This window comes from Neophocaena asiaeorientalis, unplaced genomic scaffold, assembly GCF_003031525.2.
Source record: "Neophocaena asiaeorientalis asiaeorientalis breed wild unplaced genomic scaffold, Neophocaena_asiaeorientalis_V1.1 scaffold30, whole genome shotgun sequence".
NCBI classification, from domain to species: Eukaryota; Metazoa; Chordata; class Mammalia; order Artiodactyla; family Phocoenidae; genus Neophocaena; species Neophocaena asiaeorientalis.
The window spans coordinates 1,888,251-1,910,014 of record NW_020174923.1 but is presented as its reverse complement, the minus strand read 5'-3'; the positions used below and the strand labels follow the sequence as shown (position 1 = coordinate 1,910,014).

Here is a 21,764-nt window from a genome sequence, read left to right as displayed (position 1 = left end):
GGGGGGGGCCCGAAACCCCAAAAAAAAAAAAAAAAAAAGGCCAGTTATAAGGCAGTATGATTTCATCTTTATTTAAATAGATACACGCATGTGTGTGTGCATGTGTGTGTGTTTATTCACCAGCACAGAAGGAGGCTAGAAGAACATGTTCAGATTTAACAAAAGGGGTTAAGATATCAGAGGAATTAAGACGCTGGAGGGGACATTCCAGCAGAGGGAGGGTGGGGCGTGGTGTGGAGATGCACAAAGATTGAGACCTGGGGAAGCCAAGTCTGGAGAAAATCTCCTGATCTGAAATAGAGAATGGCAAGTGAGGGATGCCCATCTCTCAGGAAATGTCCCCAGTGGGCTCCTGGCAGGAGAGCCAGGCCTGAAGGTGGCGGCAGGGCTGCCCTCGAGCCGGGCTCCCTCGGCTGCCCCTGCAGCGGCCCCCGGGGCTGACCGGTCCAGGAGGCATCGCTGCAATAGCCACTTGCCCCCGCCCCGTCCCAAATCTCACAGTCACCCTCTGGGCCTCAGCGTTACAGAGAACCTTCTGGAATCCAGACTGGACCTGACAGTTCTCAGTTCAGAAGCCCACCGGGGCTCCATGAGCCTGCGGGCAGTGCAAAGCCCTAGCCCGGCATCCGTGGCCTTCCCAGCCTTGCCGTCCTTGCGACGCCGGGGCCACCTCACGTCCTCCTGCGCCTGTTCACTCCTCTCCCGGCAGGACCCTGCCTGGTATCTTGCCTGCAAACACTTAATCCATTAATCCATTAAGATCCCACTCCAAAGCCATCAAGATCCCTCTCTGCTCCCAGCTCATAGGTGGCTTCCTCTTCCCTGGCCCCTTTTGCCCCTCCCTTAGAGAATCGATCAGTATTGACAATGCAGCCTATGCGAAAGCCAGCTTTTGAACACTATCTGTTTCCCCACTAGCCTGGGAGATGCTCGAAAACCGAAACAGATCTAATCCACGTGTGTATTCCCAACACGACACTGGCACACGTTTGGGGCCAGATCAAGCAACTCACTCTTTATTCACTCATTCAATGAATACTTATTAAGGGCTAACCAAGCCCCAGGCACTGCAGAGACAGAAGCAGGATTTCCACCTTCTTGGAGCTTCACATCCAATTGGAAACAGCAGAGGGAAAGATGCAACTAAGAAATGAATCAGGGCTTCCCTGGTGGCACAGTGGTTGAGAGTCCGCCTGCCGATGCAGGGGACACGGGTTCGTGCCCCGGTCTGGGAAGATCCCACATGCCGCAGAGTGGCTGGGCCCGTGAGCCATGGCCGCTGAGCCTGCGCGTCCGGAGCCTGTGCTCCGCAACGGGAGAGGCCACAGCAGTGAGAGGCCCGCGTACCGCAAAAAAAGAAAAAAGAAATGAATCAGATCATTATTACAAATATATAGTAGTAGGGATGATGGAGGAGAAATACAGGGTGCTGTGGAAGAGCATAACAGGGGACCCAAGCTGGGCGGGGGGGAGGGGGAGAGGGGAGACATCTCTGAGACAGTGTGGCCCGAAGGACGGGGGGGGTCCAGGGACACAGTGCATGGTTGCCCTTCAAGGCAGACAGAACAGCAGAGGGAGAGGCTGCAGGAGGAGGATGGCCGTCCCACTGCCCAGCGGTGCGTGCAATCACTCATGTCCTCACCCGTTATTCGTCAGAACACCCAAACAGGAGAAAGAAGAGAGGAGGGGTCAGGAGGACAGAATGATCTTCAGGCTGAACCCGGAGCCCTGATGTGGGTGGCAGGTGGTGTGCTTTAGGTGGGAGACGGGTGAGGACGGAGATGAGAAGGGGAAGGAGGCTTAGACCAGCAGGGGGAGAACGATGCAGGCGGAGGGGTTGAGTCAAGGAGAAGAAGGAATCAAGCCCTTGATGTGGGTCCCAGGCTCCAGCCCAGGAAGGGTGGGGCTTCTTTGTCCTCTGTGCCTCTCTAGGACCTAGTTCTAAGTGCACAATTCCCTGGAATGTGGACCATACACTCTGATTTCAAACATCCTCACACCTACCCCAATACGCTCAGCCCATCAAGCCCTGTATTCCCAACTCAGGTTCAATGTGCCGTCCTAGACCCTGTAGGGAGCAGAGGACCAGCCAGCTCCATGACCTAGAAGCCCAGACGCCCAGGCCGTCCGCTACCTCCTTTCTTTTTCTTTTTTTTTTTTTTTTTTTTTTTTTTTTTTTTTGCCAATTTGGAGCTTTGCCTCCTGTTTAAAAAACTCGAATCAGGAACGAGCTTTCAGGAGAAAGACAAATAACACCTGATACCACTTGTATGTGGAATCTAAAATATGGCACAAGTGAACCTGTCTATGAAACAGAAACAGACTCACAGACACAGAGAACAGACTGGTGGTTGCCAAGGGGGAGGGGAGGTGGGGGAGGGAGGGACTGGGAGTTTGGGATTCGCAGATGCAAACTAGTATATACAGGATGGATAGACAGCAAGGTCCCACTGCAGAGCACAGGGAACTAGATTCAATATCCTGGGACAAGCCATAACGGAAAAGAGCATGAAAAAGAATGTATATATATGTATAACGGAATCACTGTGCTGTACAGCAGAATTAAGACAACATTGTAAATCAACTCGACTTCAATTAAAAAAAATTTTTAAGTATTAGCCTTCAGCATCACTGCTAGGTCAGGGGTCTAAAATCAAGTGAAGCCCCAAGGAAAAACATTCAAAGAAGACCCTCTTGCCGAGCAGGGCAGGAAACCACGCTCCAGGGACTCCCGGTAGTTTTGACAAACAAGTCAAGGTGGCGTAAGGGCTCATGACGGAGAAAACAGCACAGATCTGGGGGCTTTTCTGCTGACACTTCAAAAATCATGGATGAACTGGCAAGGCCAGTCCTAAAGAAATCAGCATGCCTGAGGATTATTCTCTGTCAAGCAAAAAGCCAACAGGATTCATGTGACTTTTCACTTAATAACTAATTAATAAATTAGCAAACTCTTCCCCTCTTAACTATGATAAAGAGTTTGTTCGCTGATTTGTTAGTCTTTCAAGTGGTTAATTAAGTGGTAGATGAACAGCACCATGTCGTCTTCAAAGTTAATCAGTGCCCAGCCGGCTGCCACCCGCTACCGTCCCCTGAGAACACTGTGCTCTCATTGCAAAAGCAGGGGTAGACCTTCCTCACCAGCCACAGACCGTCCACCTGTCGTAGGGCACCGGGGCCCGAAGCCATCCAGGGAGCATATACGTGCTCAAACCCCCAGGTGGGAGAAGGGGCTCTGTGCTTTTCATATCAACCATCTGAAAAAACGAAAATGAACAAACCAACCCAACAGTGTTTCTCAGAAAGCCCTGAGAAACTGGTCAGATGCAGTCTCTAAGCCCTAAGGGGCTGCTCTCAGAATGTGGGCCTTTAGCAGGCCGTGTGATCAAGCAGAAATGGATCTACTACATGGCTATACCTCCACCCTCCCAGCTGCCCTTCTGTCTAGAAAAGTCCAGCATGGTGGAGCGAGGGGCTGGGGGAATTCTTGCACTTTCAAGGAAATGATGAGATCCGTTATCCCAAGGTGGAGGCTATTTTTAATTCTGTGCAAGTAGACGGGTGTGCCGTACACGTTCTCCTGCCCACTTAGGCAAAGGCTGTGGAAAATACCAAAGGACCTGTTGGAAATCGTTCCCCGGCCCTTGAAGAGTTTGCAGTCTTGGGACTTCCCTGGCGGTCCAGTGGTTAAGACTCCACGCTCCCAACACACAGGTTCAATCCCTGGTTGGGGAACTAAGATCCCCGCATGCCGCATGGCGCGGCCTAAAAATAGGAGAGAGAGAGAGAGTTTGCAATCTTAGGAGAAAGGTGCACCAGTGCACGAGAGAGGCAGCGGGTGGGGTGACCGTGTGTGTGCACACGTGTGTGTCTGAGCTTGCACCCCGCCACCTACGTACATACACCCCAAGGTCAGTAGTAGTAGCTGACTGTGGTCTCGCACAATCTACTCTCTGTGCTGATCTCTGATCTGACAGAGGCTGGAAGCAAGCAGCTCTCACACAGAGACAGCTTGCTAGAGACCCACTGTGGTATGGCTCTGGGGTTTCTGCTTTTTGTTATTTTCAATTAGTGGTTGCTAACAGTTAGAGATCAGGAGATCCACCAAGGGCCAGGTGGCCTGTCTTTCTTGAGAAATGGAAAGGCCTGACAAGCCAGGCCCCCGCTCCCACAAAGCAGCAGCAGGCGGCCTTAGATGGGACAGGTGCTCAAAATTCACCGCAGGCCCCACCACTCCCTACTGCCTCACAGTCAGCCTGCTTCCCGCTTCAGGTTACCTGGGCCCTGTAGATGCTGGACCCCTGTGTGTTATACTGAATACTGGCCCCCAAGGATACTCAGGGTCTAATCCCTGGAATCTCTGAGTGTCCCCAAAGCGGACGTTGTAGATGCAATTAAGTTGAGGATCTTGAGATGGGGGATTATCTTGGATCGTTCCCAGTAGACCCTAAACGTAATCACAAATGTCCTTATAAAAAGGAGGCGGGGGAGATGTGACTACAGAAGAGGACAAGGCAAGTGAACCACAGAAGTGGAGATTCAAACGACGTGGCCAGGAGTTCCCTGGCGGTCCAGTGGTTGGGACTCCATGCTTCCACTGCCCAGAGTCCGCGTTCCATCCCTGGTCAGGGAACTAAGATCCCGCAAGCCCAGTGGTGCCGCCAAAAAAAAAAAAAAAAAGGAATGATGTAGCCATAGCCAAGGAATTCCAACAGCCACCAGAAGCTGGAAGAGGCAAGAAACAATCCTCCCTGGAGCCTCGAGAAGGAAACAGCCCTTCTGATAACCTTGATTTTAGCCCCATCAGACACATTTCAGACGTCCAGCCTCCAGATCTGTAGGAGAATAAATTGCTATTGTTTTAGCCAATAAGTTGGTGGTCAGTTGGTAACAGCAGCAATAAGAAACGAACATAGCCTGTCAACTAATGAACTCGACAAACACCTTGAATGCCCAGAAGACAGTGGATGGACCCTGCCCTCAGGGAGGTGATACGCTAGCAGGAGAGGACACCTGACAATGACGGGAGTGTGGTCTGAGCAGGGTCCCTGGGAATGTACCTGAGGCACTTGTAACCCAGGCCTGGAGACCCCAGGACAGACAGCTTTCTAGCTTTATTTCCAGGAGACATGCACGCGCGCATCTTTGTCAGGTAATGGAGCTCCGCTGCGGTCTGAGCCGTGCTGGGGCCAGGGGACACGGGGGGGGGCGCTCACCTCGCCCGCTGGATGAACTGGGTGGCCTTCTCGGCATACTTCTGTGTGAGGCCGCTCAAGTTCACGGGCTGCTCCACGATGCTGAGGTTCTCATAGAGAGGAAGGGCCACGTCAGAGTGACAGTCCTTCTCAGGGTTCCTGGGTGGAAATCACAGACGGTGGAGCGTTCATTCCCACGACCTAAGTAGTCACGGAGTCAAACAAAACGCTTTGATGCAGTGATGCCCATAAATACAGAACACTTAATAGCCTGGCCTCAAGTGATTTTTCCAGTCTGCCATCTCCTCCAAGTGCAAGACCAATGTAACACCTTCTTCTATGCCCTTTGAATAGATGTGTATGCTCCTTGGACAAGCCTGGCCATTCTGTAAAGCTCATGACTTTTCTGAGCTATGGATATGATTATACCCATTTTGCTGGCAGAGAAACTGAGGTTAAACAAAGTACATTACACAGCAGAGTCCCAGAGGCAATCAGTAGCCCTGGTTTTTTCCACCGGTCCCCTTAAGTCATGACTTCCGTCCGTGGGGTACAACGCTTGGTATTTTCCCAAGTCGACAATCAGGACTTTGTGTGACAAGATGTCTGACGAGAGGACAGATGGCTAGGAACAACTTTGGAATTTCAAACCATGTTTGGAGAATTTGGGGAAACTTCAGCAATTGGAAAAAGTGGGGGTCAAACCTATTGTATCTCCTGGAAAAAAACAAACTCAGCCCTTGGTCTTACAGATGGAAATGAATCTGACATACGAATGACCCAGCAGCGCAGCTGAATCCTGACCCCGGCTGTGATCTCGGGTGAGTTACCTAAGCTCTCAGAGCTTGACTTTCCTTATGGGAAGTGCGGGGTTGCCCGGGCCCCTTACAGGGATAAGGAACGGTTAGCATTCACACTGCTTGGCACACTAGGAATGCAATAAAAACTCAAGCCCTCTGTCCTGGGGGACACAGAGAACTGGAAGAGGAGCTGAGGACAATGGAGAGAAAAGGGTGGTCACGGGGGGCCTCTTGGGCAGGGAAACTGTCCTCCTGCTGCAAGGAAGAATTTGGGAAGAAAGGAAAGCCCCCGTCACACATCTATGTGCACACAGACTTGTGCCGGAGGCTTGAGAGACAAGGTCAGACTGGGGTAATCGCCAAGGACCACAGTGTTTTACAAAGAGAAAGAGAGCGCTGTCGCGGGTGTCACAACGCTAACCTCATCATTCGTGTCCAATCTTCCAGCTTTGGATGGTCTTGTGGCGGCTCTATCATCCCTAACCTTCTCCCCCTTTTCCTCCTTCAGCCAACACTTTTCTTCTATCTGATTTAACACAGACGGAAAAGGGGCCAGGCTGTGGTCATCGCACGAGATGGCAGGGGTGCCACAGGTGTGAGCCCCAGGCGCCCGGCGGTGATGAGAGAGCAGTGGCCGGTTCTCACGTGGTGACGTCACTCCTCCCGCTGCCAACAGGCTCTTGCATCTCCTGGGCATCTCATGAAAAGGCAGGCCTCTGGGAGGGGTCTGAACACCTGCATTTCTAGCAAGCGTCCAGATGATGCCTGCACTTCTGGCCCAGCGACCACCCTCTGGGTAGTCAGGAGAGAGGGGACCTGGGCTCTAGACTCAGAGACCCAGACGGGACTCTCCATCCTTCCCTCTCGTGACTCCACCGTGACCTGGGCCACCAGGTAAGCTTCCTTCCCAGGACAGTCAGGAGAAATGCTTGCCTCACTCAGAGGTCTGGTGGGTCATGGAGAAGCATGCAGAGCGCGCTTAGGATGTAACAATTTCTCAACAAATGGCCATTATGATACTAACTATTATTAATAAGCCCCCGAGACACGCTCTCCCCGGGTGGCTCAGACACCTGCAACGTTATAAACAATCCCAGTACACCGTCTGAACAGCAGGGCACCTGGTCTGGGCTGCTTTACTACCTGAATAAGGTTGATTACCTTTTCCTGATAATAAACGTACTGCATGCTCATTAGAGAATATTTGGAAAATACGAGAGAGGAAAAAACTGAAAACTCCTCAGTGCCACAACCAGAGCGAATGAACCATGGTTACCATTCTGGTGTATTTCCTTTAGGGCTCTTAGAGGCATAAATACAGAGGTAGTTCAGGTCACAGTGCTGATGATTTGTTTCCTGCTTTTTTCACTTACTATTCTATTGTGAGCATTTTCCCATTTCACTGAATACGTTTTTAAAACATCCTGTTGAGTGCCTGCACGGCATTCCAATGTCCAAACGCTGGCTTATTTCAGGGCGGGGGTAGGGCTTATAGGGAGCCCGGTGGACTTCTTCTCAGTCTAGCTCCCTTCTTATGTCCAGGGTCAGGGCCAGGTGAGTGGCCCAGGAGCAAAGCCAGCAGGCAGAGGAGGGAGGCCACCTGCGTGAGACCCTGGGTCGCACCAGCCTCTCCCCAGCTGAGCTAAACAGTCCAAGGAACCTGGAAAATGCCAATTAAAAAAATGTTCACCTCATCTTCATGAAAAGTGTTCTTGCACTCCATGCAAATAATGCACTTAAATTTTTTGCACTAAAGGTACTCGATCTTTTTTTTTTTTTTTTTTGGCTGCATTTGGGTCTTTGTTGCTGCACACGGGCTTTCTCTAGCTGCGGCGAGCGGGGGCTAGTCTTTGCTGTGGTGTGTGGGCTTCTCATTGCGGTGGCTTCTCTTGTTGTGGAGCACGGGCTCCAGGTGCGCAGGCTTCAGTAGTTGCGGCATGCGGGCTCAGTAGATGCGACACGAGGGCCCTAGAGCACAGGGGCTTCAGTAGTTGTGGCCCATGGGCTTAGTTGCTCCACGGCATGTGGGATCTTCCCGGACCAGGGCTCGAACCCGTGTCCCCTGCATTGGCAGGCGGATTGTTAACCACTGCGCCGCCAGAGAAGTCCCAGGTACTTGATCCCTTTTTGCTATTGTAACTGTTCCCCGTGGGCCTCTCTCATTTCCTTCTGATGGACCACACCCCCAGGACTTCACCTGGCTCTGGAGCCCAGAGCCGACGCCTTGGCTAGGATTACCTTGACGGTCTACCGCCCCGTGGACATGCCGGGCAAGGGGGGTGGTTGTAGCCGGGGGTATCAGTGCAGCCCATGTCATGGCTGTACGGGATTCCAAAGTAGTAATCAAACCCTGGAAGAGAAGGAACGGGTTAGGCTATGAGCCTGCATTCTTACACCCAGGACAGAAATTTAATTTTCCATGATTTAATTCTGCAGTGTTATGGTGTATGTAATTAAAAGAGGATTTGATTAATAGCCCTTTGTAGTGTGCAAGGAAAACACTTTGCTGGGTTCTGGCTGCAAGACTAGATTTGCAAAACATCTTGTGATTAGCATTAACCCTGCGTGGAAGGAAGTGGGGAGAATGTCTTGAACACCTCCTGTTCCCAGTGCGATGATGGACACCGCTGGGAAATATCTGGTGAAAATCTACTACCTGCATGACACTCTGGGGGATAAAAGAATATACTCTGCCCTCAAGAGGGGGAGGATAAGAAGTAGAGATTTAGCTCTAAGCCCACAAGAGGGATCAGAGGATGAAGTTACCCCTGGATGCTGGGGGTGGGATGTGGTTGAGGCAGGAATCTCAAAATGCTTCTCAGAAGAGTTGGCATTTCATCTGGACGCAGAGGGCTGGCAGGATTGGACTTGAGAGGGTGGAGGGGTATTGGAGGGAGGATGTGAGGGTCAAACTGAGACCTGAAAACCCTGTGTTGACTTTTTTCTGAGACCCTCCCATATCCCATCTCTTCTCCAGCACAAGCTTCCATGTGAAGTTTCCCACAGAATTCCCTACTCCCCGCCGAGCCCCTGCTTCAGTGAACCCATCAAACGATTTTTGCTTCTTACCACGCGGGGCCTCACGGGGGCCAAGTGTTCCCAGACACGTGAAGGACTGGGTCGAGGAGAACACTGACGGCCTCACGACGGGGGAGCCCGAAGGGTAGACAGGCACCAAAGAGGGGGGCCGGGAAAGGTGCCGGGCAAGAGGGATGTGCAAACAGAGGCAACCCTGGCACCTCAAACCCACCCAAGTGAGCCTGTGAACGAAGGTGTCCTGACTCAGGAGAGAGGTCCCTCAGGGGCAGGATGGCTTAAACATTTATAGAGTCCTTTTACACAGAGACCTTTATTTTCTGTTTCCCAGGTAACCAATCCTCCGAAGAATTCTTACCACGGAAGTTGGGGTGATAAGAGCCATGGTGTCCAAGATGCCACTTGCCTGGAGGAAAACGAGAGAGACAGAGAGAGACTTTGAGAGGAATCCCCATGGGGGCTCCCAGCCCCTTGGTGGAGCTGATCACACACTCAGGTCTCCACCAGCTTTGCCCTTTCCTGAGCACAAGCAAAGAGAGGCTCACGTGCTGTGTGACAGCCAAGCCTCGTTCTCTGGGACCGAGAGGGAGTCCCCAGGGAGACAGAAAGCAAGCAAGGATGACTCATGACCCAGGCAGGAAAGCGTGCGGGGGGTAGAGGGCGGGAAGACGAGCCATTACCGGGAGCCCAGAGAAGTTAGCAGGCTGAGCTCCTGCCCCCCAAAGAGGGTTCACCCCCCGCCAGGGCTCACCACACCTTCCGCTCAGCCCTCCTGCCTGGGGCCCTGCAAAGGACCCAAGGAGCAAGTGCACGGCCCAAACAGTCCCAGAGATGCCGCTCCCGCCTGCTTTCATCATGGCGCTCTGCAGAAGCTGAGCGGGGCGCCGCCTCCCTGCGCCGCCCGAGCCAGGCCCGCAACGAGGAAGCTCTGCCGCAGGGCTGCTCCTGGCGCTGTAAACGCGTTCACTGCGGGGCACGAGGCGAGGCTGGGACCCTCTGACCGGCTCATTCTCTGCTCTCCGGGTAAAGATCCCACAGGGAAGTCACCCACGAGGCAAGGGGAAGAATCAAAAACGCGGGGCAAAGACCAGGACGGCGGCAGCGTGAAACAACGCCAAGGACGGAAAGAAACAGGCAACCACAGGAGTCTGACTCAGTAAGTTGTCTCACGTGGCCTCAGTACAATACTTCCAAACCATCTTTTCAAGACACACGCCTGTGGCCAAAACGAGCAACGGTGAATCGAGGTGAAGGGTATGTGGGGGTCTAGGAGTCCCTTCTTGCAACTGGTCTGTAGGTTTGAAACCAAATGTCATAAAAAGTTGAGGGAAGTGGATTAAGCTAAGTGGAATGCTTAGATTCAGCATGACGTGGAAATATAAAATTACAGTACAATTTTAAAATTGCTTCTAAAATTATAATAAGCGTGTAAAATTATATCACCAGGACATAGAAAATAATAGGAGGGGGAGAAAAGTAGGGCCGAGTGATGACATGTGCAGCTGGGGACAAACACATTAACACAGAGCAAGATGAGGAGCAAACAGTGAGTGGTGTCAGTGGACTCGGTGTTCCCTCAGCGGGCTTCTCATCTGCCCTGTAAGCGCGCTGCTAGGAAGTTCACGATCTCAACAAGGAGCTACGCTTTAGTGCCCTCTCCCAGAAAAGCAAAAGGTGTCGTGAGAGGTGAACAGTCGACCTGTGATCAGTTGCCTTCTTGGGATTTAAAGGCCTGAAGAAGGAGGGGCACGTGAGATCGAACCCAGCTCGAGAAGCATCCAGTGCCCCTGATGCTGCATGAAGTGTTAGGGTCAGAGAGCCCAGGGACCAGAGCCCTCCCGCCCCCCGGGCTGGGAGTCTGACACGGATGCGGGGACCGGGCGGGTGAGGATGCTCAGCCCATAGTGAGAGCACCTCCGAGTATGGAGAGGAAGGGGTGAAAAGGAGAGCCGCTTGGGACCTTAATGGTCTCGTCCTCCCAGGACAATGAAGGCCACACTGCAGAGTCTGATCTTCTGCAAAGTTATGTCAGGCTCCTTGACCCAGAGGAGGAGCCAGGACGACACACCAGAAATGCCAGCTTCCTGCAGGTTAACGGGGAGCCCGGGGCCCCGAGGACAGCCCCACAGGGACCCTCGTTGCCACTTCACGTGGTGGAGGGAGGAGGGAACCCTGCTGGACCCAGCTCTTGGAGAGCCAGGACCCTAAGCACAGGCAGCCTGAAGATGCCGTCGGGATGCTGGGTTGTCTTGGCCTCTGTAGGGGGCACCGGGGGAAACGAGTTGCACACATAGTTTAGTCCCCTGGCAGGTCGTTTCAGTTGCTTAGAGCTGAAAGCATTCCCAACTTCTACAGCAAGAAATGAGCAGAAAAGCGGACACGGGCAGGAGAGGCGGTGGCTCTGCAGACACAAAGCAGCCAGCACAGAAAATGCAGGGGGGACGGGGTCCACGTTACCAATCAACCCGGTGACGTAGCCAGCCCGCTGCAGCACTTCGGCCAAGGTGGTCTCGTTGAGTGGAAGGCCCCCCACAGAGGTGACCGCAAAGTTGTGAGGGACTCCATTGCGGAGGCCAAGCCGGCCGGTGAGCAGGGCGGCCCGGGAGGGCGAGCAGGTGGACGCCGCCGCGTGGAAGTCCACAAACCTGCGCGGAGAGGAGAGCAATGGGGGTCGGCCTGGCCACAGAAAGCCGAGCCAAGAGAGGTTCAATTGCTGGGGTTCCAGCGCTGGGAAAAAGCTCCAGGATCAGCCAGTCGTGGGACAGGTAAAGAAAATGAAGCCCAGAGACGCGTTATGTGACTAACCCAAGGTCACACAGCTGATTCGAAGGGATTTAATCCAACATATGGAACGGATCCCCTTTATTTGCAGATTCCACATTTTATATTCACCTACTCACTTAATGCATCTGTAACCCCAGAAATCAACACTCGTGGCTCTGAAGGGATAGTTCACGGATATACGCAGACCTGTGAAAATTTGCACATTTCCAGCTGAGGTTGGACAAGGTGACCTTGTTGTTTGGGCTCTCACAGATTCAGTGTCCACAGGGACGTTATAGAACATCACCACTGCTGACGCAAGAGCTGACTATCTATTACTCCTTACTGTAAGCCCAGCCCTTTTTCAGACACTATGGAGAAACAGAGAAGTCTAGCCATTTTCTTACCCTCAAGGAACGTGAGTAAATTGAATGTCACTAATGAAGGGGCAACCTGACTTCATGTGTCTCCTGATGGGATGCAACGTGAATTCATAGCACCAAGGATTCTTACCGAAAACGTTTAACCTGAATCTAGTCAGACCTAATCTCCACGTTACAGGGGAAAAAAAGCTAATGCAAGACCAAATTAAATGACCCCACAAGAAGAGACTTTACCAAACCATTCTCTAGACGTTCGATAAGACAACCAGTCCCATCTCTTCAAACAGTCAACATCTGAGGGAACAATGGGATGGACGGGGCGATACTGTGCAAAAGGGAAGACTAAAGAGAGAGAACCAAGTGCAATACATGAGTCTTACTGGATCCCAGTTCAAAAGAGCTGGCAACACACCTGAGGGCCAATTAGGGAGGGAAATTTAATATGAACTGGATAGAAAATGATATTAGGGGATTATCGCTCATTTTCAGGATTATGGCCATGTGGGAGAATGTTTCTATTCTTTTCCTTCTGGTTTTAGTGAGATATAATTGACACATAACCTTGTACTAGTTTCAAGGGTACAACATCATAATTTGATATAAGTGCATATTATGAAATGATCACCACAGTAAAGTTTAGTTAACATCTGTCACCTCCCACAGTCACAAACTTTTTTCCCCGTGATGAGAACTTTTAAGATCTCCTCTCTTAGCGACTTTCAAATACACAAGACAGCATTGTCGACGCTCGTCCCCATGCTGTGCATTACGTCTCATGACTTACACCCAGAAGTCGTCACCACCTTCACCCATTCTTCCCCACCTCCGAAACCATCCTCCATACTGATGCAAATGTCCTTCCACAGTGGGAGTCGGATCACACCAGTCTCTTACTGGAAAACACAATCTCTCTCTGCCTGCTTCCCGGAGCTCAGCCGCTGCCCCCCTCCTGCCCTGAGCTGCTTCCTCATATCCTCCCAAGCCCCCACTTACTCCTGTCCGCTGTCCCTTTGCCCATGCTCTTCCCCCACTCCCCAAACCCTTCCCCTAGAGTCCCACCTTATCTTGACTGACCAGTCCCAGTCGTCTTCAAGACGCCGCTCAAAGACTCAGATGTTACCCCCCCAGGTCACCCTCCCTGCCTCTCCCTGCCTCTCCCCCAACCCCCCAATCTGCACCTGCCCGCCCCACGTGGAATCAAGGCCCCCTCTTCTCTACGTGATTATATAGCCTTTGGCATCTCCTTTACAACACTGAACTCTAATTCTTTGTTTTCCTGTTTGGGGCAGCTTCCAGATGGCCACGAATCCGTGGATAGGCCTCCCAGTGACAGGCGGGGCCTGAGGTCCCCCCGCCCTTGACGCTGTGAGTGCTTTGAGCCCCAGAGGATGTGAAGGTGACACTGCACCAGTTTCTGGGCTCAGCCCTCACGAGACTGGTAGCTTCCACCTCCTCCCTGAAAACACTCTGTGAGCCGCTGGGTGAGAAATCGACTCCCCCAGCACGGCCCAGCTGGACAGGCCATCTGTAGGTGCTCCGGCCAATGACCCCAGCTGAGGCCACTGCGTCTAAACGTCACACGTGTGCGTGAGGCCACCCTGGACCTCCCAGCGCAGCCATCTGCCTGCTGAATTTCACCAGAGCCGCCTTGGTCAACACAACAAGGTAAAGAATCACCCAACCGAGAGATGCCTGAATTCCTGACCCTCGGCATCGTGAGACGTGATAAAATGGTTGTTGTTTTGAGCTGCTGACTTTGGGGACGGCTTGTTACTCAGCAGTTCACCACCAGAGCAGCATCTGTCTCCCACTGGACCATCCTCTCCTGACCATTCAGTCCTCAGCCCAGCACGAGGTGGGCACCGCCCAGCGCATGTGGAGAGGGTGATGCCGCCGTACTCTGCTTTTGTACAACATGGTGAGTCTCTGCTAAAGAGACCTGGGCCTCAGTCCCAGAGGATGGGTGAATTCACAGAGCGGTGACACGCACCGAGAGGTCCCAGCAATGCCCGTCTGAAAGCGCTGGCCCAGCCCTGAAGCTGTGCTTTTCAAGCAGACGTGCGATGCCTCCATCTGACAGAATGAGGGCAGGGGAGCGAGGTGCTCCAACGCTCATGCTGGGTCTGCAGGTGCTGGGCGAGGCCTCCCTCCAGCCTCGGGGAGCTCCAGGGCCCCCAACTCTGGCTTCACACCCCTGCCAGCACTTCCTTCCTGTCCCTCTGTCCCCTGGGGCTGGAAGTAGCACGTGCAGCCTGCCTTCTGTCCATCGGCTGCTGGTCCCCTGGGTAATTTCCCAGGCACCGGCTTCTCTCACAGCATCCCCAGCTGCCCACATACTGGGGCCTCAGGGAGTTCAATTCCTGGGGCAAAATCCAGGATTCTGGATGTTGCATGTAGCTGGCAACCGCTACCCTTGGAATCCCAAACTGAGCTCCACTTCAATGTTCATACTTTTCTCCCAAGAAAACGTTCATTTGTACCCAGCCTCTTCTGTTCTTTTCCTCCCAAGATTAAAGCACAAACATCCTCCTAGATCACACTCCTAAATGTTCCTTATAATAATGACTACTGGGACTTCCCTGGTGGCGCAGTGGTTAAGAATCCGCCTGCTAATGCAGGGGACACAGGTTCGAGCCCTAGTCCGGGAAGATCCTACATGCCGCGGAGCAACTAAGCCCGTGCGCCACAACTACTGAAGCCCACGTGCCATAGAGCCCGTGCTCCACAGCAACAGAAGCCACCTCAATGAGAAGCCTGTGCACTGCAATGAGGAGTGGTCCCCGCTCGCCGCAACTAGAGAAGGCCAGCGTGCAGCAACAAAGACCCAACGCAGCCAAAAATAAATTAAGATAATAACTATTACTATTACTATGACTAGATTACTGCTACGTTACTACACACCCGGCAGCTTTTATTACTCTCACAGCTAACGCTCAAGCTTCTAGAATCCAGGCACTTCTCTAAGTCATGAGCACCCACTGTCCCTGGACTCACTCTGGCTTGCAGGTGTAGTTCTGTGCGGGCTTATCCACAACCTCTTTATCCACAACAGTGGGAGCAGTTGCACAGTTTGCAGGCCCGGAGGAAAATGCAAATGCAAAGGCCCTGATTCAGAACCTACCAAGCATTTCAGGATGGCGACAGCAGAGCATTAAGCCACCATCCACACCGCGGTGCGGAGCTGAAGAGCGCTCAACCTGCCCAGCTGCACGCGGCAGCCCTGCTCCCCATTTACATTTGCTGCCCCGAGTTCCTCCTCTCCCAGTTTTCCACGGGGCGGCCAAAGTCATCTTGAAAACTGTTTACCAGCTAACATTATTCCTGGCTGGAAACCCACACATAAGTCCTCATTGCAATTTAGGTAAACCCAAAGTCACGGTCGTGGTCTACAGGCTCTCCAGCAGAGCTTCTCAAGCAGGGAGCTGGAGCACACAGATACAGCCAAATATTGATAGCTAGTAGGTTTTCTGAGATCCAGCTCCTCCCAGCCCCAGGGGCAGCCAGGCGGGACCCCGGGAAACGGGAGGTTCCTGGGCATCTGTGCCCTGCACAGTCCCAGGGAAGTAATCCCATTAGAGCAGAGAATGGAGAGAGCCCTGCAGGTGTGGCGCCAGGCATCCTTGTTAGAGTCCCACGCTGGCCACCTCCAACCACCAGCAGCCTGGGTGGAGCTCCTTGGAACGGGGTGCAAGGATCCTGACAGTGTGCGGAAAGGTGGGAACTCCACGCCCAGGGGATCTGGACCCAGGCATCATCATCCCTATTCCCACCCCGGTTCCCCCCAGCAGCCACACCACCCAGAGCGGCTCTACCTAGATCACCCCGAGCTTGTCCCTGCCCAGGCCCTTTTCATGTCCCCTCCGTCTGGAAGGCTGTGTTCTGGTCTCCGCATGACGGGCCCCTTCTCTTCATCCGGGTCTCAGCTCTCATTTCACCTACTCAGGGAGGGCTTTCCTGACCTGACCCCTCCCCACTGCATCACTGTTCTATTCTGTCTTGAGCCTTTATCCACTCGGACCTCACCTTGCTCATGGACTGGTCTCCTTGCTTGCTGCCCGGCTGCCCCTCTAGAACGGAGTCCCCGAGAGCCTGGGTGTGTCTGCCCGCTCCCACCGCCGCCCCCGCCCCGGGGGGCTGGTTCCCGACCTCAGGAAGGCGGGTTCTCTGATTTGGGCAGCTGGAGTCCTGCACTCCACCAGTGAGATGGCTCTTCCCATCTTGGGGCTTCCTGGGCCAGGTTCCCTGCGGGATCCAGATTTTGAGACGCTCCCAGTGGACATTCATTCCTGCCCTCACCCATCTGTGCCTCTCGACAGATACGCACGCGCATCACCGCTCAGCCCAAACCCTTCACTCTGAGCTGCTGGTCTTAGTTCCACCAGCCATACCTGGCAGAAGGACGGCAGGGAGGGGACCACAGCCCTCTCCATCAGAGGCTTACACTTCAGCAGAGGGTCAAGACCTGTGTGGGTAACCAGACAAAATAAGATGAGCCCGGCCAGAGAGACACAGTGAGTGAGGTATGGGTGGTGGAGCGGCAGGAGGGATAGAAGTGTGGGCAAACCGGCGTGGGTTCATCTCCGGCCCCGGCTCCCTCGAGTGTGAGACAAGACGGTAACTCCAGCCAGGTCTCAGTACCCTCATCTGCAAAGTGGGCACAACCGCGGCCTCACCGGGTCGTCGGAGGGACCTGACGGCGCGATACGCATCAAGCCCTTTAGCGGTGCGCCGGGGTCAGAGGAGACTTTTTAATTCATCGTAGTCTGCGTGATTGTTATCATAGCTAAATGGGGAGAAAGAGCGCATTTCAGGTGTGAGAGGGGAGCAAGGCATAAACAGATGGGATCCTAGGGGTGGTGGCACTTGGCTCCTGTCGGGACCACTCGGGCATCCTATGTGCTCCGCAAATCCGTACATCACAGGTCACTCCGGCCCCAACGTGCATCCTCCCCGCGAGAGCCCGCGTCCACCCGCTCCAGTCAACCTGGCATCACCTCTGAGTCCCTCTGCTGTCCCCGCACCTGAATCACTTCAGCGACCTTCCAAGAAGCCAGGTACGCTCTCTCCAGCCCGGGTTTGCCCGCGGGTGGGTCATGCCGGCCCCCGGCTCCCGGGCTTCAGTGACTTCCTGCCTTCAGTGATTCCTTCTGCTTGGCCACGGTAACTCACCACGCACAGGTCCAACCTCCCTCTCCAGCCCCTGAGCCACTGCTGCCTGCCTGCCTGCCTGCTGTGGGTTGAACTGTGTCCTCCCCAAAAGATAAGCTCAAATCCTAACCCCCATACCTCAGAAGGCGACCTATTTAGAAACAGGGTCATTGCTGATGTAATTAGCTAAGATAAGGTTATACTGGAGTGGGGTGAGTCCTTAACCCAATGTAACTGGTGTCCTTAAAACAAGAGGAGAGAAACAAGGTCCTACTGTAGAGCACAGGGAACTATGTTCAATATCCTGCGACAAACCGTGAAGAGTAGCCCCCGCTCGCCTCAACTAGAGAAAGCCCGCGTGCGGCAACGAAGACCCAACACGGCGAAAAATAAATTTAAAAAATAAATAAATAAAATAAAATAATTTTTAAAAACATAATGGAAAAGAATATGAAAAAGAATATTATATATATATGTATAACTGAATCACTATACTATACTTCAATAAAATTTAAAAAAAAAGAAAAGAAAAGAGGAGAGAGACACAGCCAGGAGACCTGCAGGTCTCTCGGAGGGCAGATGGCCAAGTGACTGAGGAGACAAAGACTAGCATTGGATCCACAGGCGACGGAATGCCTGGGGCTACCAGGCGGTGGAGAGGGAAGGAGCTTCTTCTAGAGCCTCAGAGGGAGCGTGACTCAGCCAGCACCTTGACCCTAACTGCCAGCCTCCAGAACCGCGTGACAGAACATTTCTGCTGTTTCAGGCCCTCCGTTTGTGCTCGGTCACGGCAGCTCCTGGAAACGAACACACCAGCCTACAATCCCCGAAGTTCAGCCCGACAGGACTCTTCTTCCTGGAACGCTTCCCATCCCCTCCCTGCCGTCCCGCACCCCACGTGCAGCGCGCCAGCCCGATGTCCCGACTTGGCTGTATCTCAGCCTGCAGGCCCGGCCTCTCTTCCCGCCCCTCCCAATCCCTACCTAACCTTCAAAGCCTCCCATTGTCACAAAGTCTTCCCTTATTCCCCAGAAGGATGGCTCTTGACTCTGACCTCTGGAGCTCCTGAACCCTCCTGGCAGCCTGAATGCAGACATTCATCTGACAGTATCCGGGCGCCGACTAAAGGGGTTTCCGTGGGGCTGCTGACGCAGCCCCTGCCCTCACATCCACGCACCCCGACGTGGGCCCATCACAAAAGCACAGCCCTCTCCTCAATTATCGGGCCCACGACCTGAGCAGGGCTATTCAGAATAATCCAAAACTGGCATTTTCTGAACCAGGCAGAGAGGAATAGCTTTTTCTCCCCCCCCTCGAATCTCAAGCTAAAATGATATAATCCCAGGAGGGCAAGGGCCTCACCTCTCACCCTAACCAGGAGCCTGAAAGAATGGGTCAACGGGCTCAGAAGGCCAGACAGAAGACCGAGTCTCTCCAGAGTTTAGTCCATGAGCCAAAGCTGTGCCCCTTTTGCGCTTAGGCTGGTAGAGCTGCGCTTCTGTTGTTTACAACCAGCCTCCTGGCTATATCTCACTGTAGCTGAAACAGGATAGGGGCCTGGAACGCAACAGGTAACAGAACAAGGTCAGTCTCTGCCCTCAAGCTGCACATGGTTCAGAGTCAGAGGTGGGTGACCCCAGCATGTGAGAGGCCTCTGGGAATAACCTGCTCCTCAAACAAGTCACGTGTCAGCTGACACCTATAGATATATACGAAGTATAAATATCCAGTCTGTTCTCTACGTCTGTGAGTCTGTTTCTATTTTGTAGATAGGTTCATTTATGCCATATTTTAGATTCCACGTATAAGTGATTGTAACTCATCTATACTTCAATAAAAAAATAAATAAATACAGTATAACTATCCCTTAACTTTATGTGTGTTTGTCTTAGGATACTAAAAATAGCTACCGCTTACCACGTGGCTACCACCCTAATCATATTACAGGTATCATCTGAAACCATCAGCATTCCGTTTTACAGATCAGGAAGGTAAAGCAGAGGATGTAAGTAGCTTTCCCAAGACCACGCAGCCGACGTGAGCATGCATCTTACTCTGTCTGACCCCTGTTCAGTATCAAAGACCGTGGACCCCTACGCGTAGGAAATGACAGCGCCAGAACTTGAACCCAGGCCAGCCCGCCCCACATACCACGTTCTTCCCAGGTCCCTTTCCATCTGGGAGAAGGCTGGCTGCAGCCGGGCTGGTCCACAGAAGGAACTACCTTAAAACTAGTCACTGGTCTCGGGCTGGGACAGTTCTGAGACTCATTCTTGCTGGTGCCAACCCTGAGAGCCTGACTCACATCCACGCAAGCCACGTGAGCTCGTGCGGGACACCGGAATGCCTGCTTCCCAGATGACGTCCAAGGGCAGACAGAGGAACCAGGGCGTCAGCAAGGTCAATGTGTCTTCTTCCTGCACACGAAATCAGAATCCAAAGTCTGCCTTGGGGAGTGTGGAGTTAATGAACACAAAGGGAGTTCAAATGGGTCATAGAAAAAGGTTTTGTTTGCTAAGCTTAGGGGACTTCTGTTCACTGCAGCTTGACCTTTGCCAGTGGGTCTGGGATGCTCAAAGGCTGTGACCACCACTTCTTCTTGCCTGGTGCTACTGACTGAACGCTTGTGTCCTCCAAAACATACATATGTGGAAGCCCTTCTGCCCAGTATCATGGTATCTGGAGGTGGGGCCTTGGGGAGGTGATTCCCTTTATATGAAGTCCTGAGGGTTGGAGCCCCCATGATGAGATTAGTGTCCTTATAAGAAAAGGAAGAGAGACCAGAGATTTCTATCTGCCACGTGAGGATGGAGGGAGAAGATGGCCCTCTGCCAGCCAGCAAGAGGGCCTTCAGCAGAACCTGATCCAGCTGGCACCCTGATCTTGGACTTCCCAGCTTCTGGAACTGTGAGAAATAAATGTCTGTTGTGTAAGTCACCCAGACTGCTGTATTTGTTACAGCAGCCCGAGCTGACTGATACACCTGGGCAGTGCCAAAAATACCTTTCTTGGGTACCGTCACGCTTGCCTGTTTTTACCACCTGTGCTAAGCATGGTCTCTCCTTGAACATGTTAATGCCATCCTTTTGGAACAGCTATAGCATATTTCTATGGCAAGATGTAACTCTGAGTTCCTCCCTAGACTGTAGGTTCTACGAGGATGGGGCTTCGAGGGGCAACTCAGGCCCCAAACAGAATGCTTTGGTGGGACAGGGCCACCCCAGCAAAATCTGGTGAATGAACCAACAAAACGTGAAGAGAGAGGCCCCCGTCATTTGGTTGGAAAAAACACATTAGTCCATTTTCCACATAATCGCTTAAGCTGATGCTTTTAGGGCTCAGTTCCTTCCCCACTGTGTGTTAAAGTTTATAGCTTAACTCTCAGGAACAATCTTATGTCCTTTGTTTCCAAGTCTTTAGAGAGCCCTGGCTGTACCTCCTTCTCCAGAATACCGACCGACACCCCACGCAGTTCGATGCACTGACCTCCGTGTCACCCTCCCCCCTTCCCAGCCCCTCCCTGCATTGGGCAGGGACTAATTCATAAGCAATAAAATGGTCTTGCTCTTTGGAAAGCTTCCTTTGTTTTTCCCCAAATCTATCTGGGTAGGCTCAGACCAGTTCACCAACAGGGGTCCTAATTAAAGTCTGAAACGACATTGTAAAGCGAAGCTAGAAATACAGAGCCAGACATTACAGCAGCCCGCGAACAGGAAAATCAACGCAAATTAAGACACAGCCAGACAGAAACCAAAGCAACTGGCCATTGCATCAATTACGCATATTAGAATCCGGGAACGTAAGCGCAGGAAACGCCGCCCCGAAAGCCCCAGAGAGATACAACGTCGCGGAGTGAAGCGTGTCCAGCCTTCATTTATAAGGAATTTAAAACAAAGGATGAGGCCTGCTGTGGCCACTCTCTAAATTGCTATGTGACTGGAATAAAAGCTGTCTGTGCTCCATTCATAATTTAAAGGCTTGGAGGTGGAAATGGGTTTTTAAAATCATCTGCTGAGGCCTTTGCATGCAGAGGGACACAGGTGGGTAGTGAGACCTGGAAAAGGCTGGAGTAGGATTTAGATGGACCAGCTCAGCTCAGCCTCCACGTTGCCTTCTGTTAAATGGGAAGGATGTTAAGTGAGACCATTGAGACAACAAATAGGAAGGCCCTTTGAAACTGCAAGCAGGGACCTTCCTGGTGGTCCAGTGGTTGGAACTCCATGCTTCCACTGCAGGGGGCCCGGGTTCGATTCCTGGTTGGGGAACTAGGATCCCACAAGCTGCACGGCCAAAAAAAACAAAAAAGAACCCACAAGCAGGCTTCCCTGGTGGCGCAGTGGTTGAGAGTCCGCCTGCCGATGCAGGGGACGCGGGGTCGTGCCCCGGTCCGGGAAGATCCCACATGCCGTGGAGCGGCTGGGCCCGTGGGCCATGGCCGC

The 21,764-nt window shown here is 52.7% G+C and overlaps 1 protein-coding gene across 18 annotated transcripts in view; it reads right to left on the bottom strand.

Moving 5' to 3' along the window:
• Positions 1 to 21,764, bottom strand: part of ARSG (arylsulfatase G) — a 134,547-nt gene that overhangs the window by 58,989 nt on the left and 53,794 nt on the right. For 16 of the 18 annotated variants that reach the window (XM_024760986.1, XM_024760973.1, XM_024760990.1 and 13 more), the window contains exons 3-6: positions 11,489 to 11,676; positions 9,390 to 9,437; positions 8,234 to 8,345; positions 5,217 to 5,354 (exon numbers count right to left, since the gene is read on the bottom strand). In XM_024760986.1, coding sequence (XP_024616754.1) covers positions 5,217 to 5,354; positions 8,234 to 8,345; positions 9,390 to 9,437; positions 11,489 to 11,676 — 486 coding nt within the window. Of the gene's footprint in view, positions 1 to 5,216; positions 5,355 to 8,233; positions 8,346 to 9,389; positions 9,438 to 9,782; positions 10,309 to 11,488; positions 11,677 to 19,476; positions 20,766 to 21,764 lie in introns of those variants that run through there. The other 2 variants (XM_024760984.1, XM_024760991.1) reach the window with 2 other exon arrangements.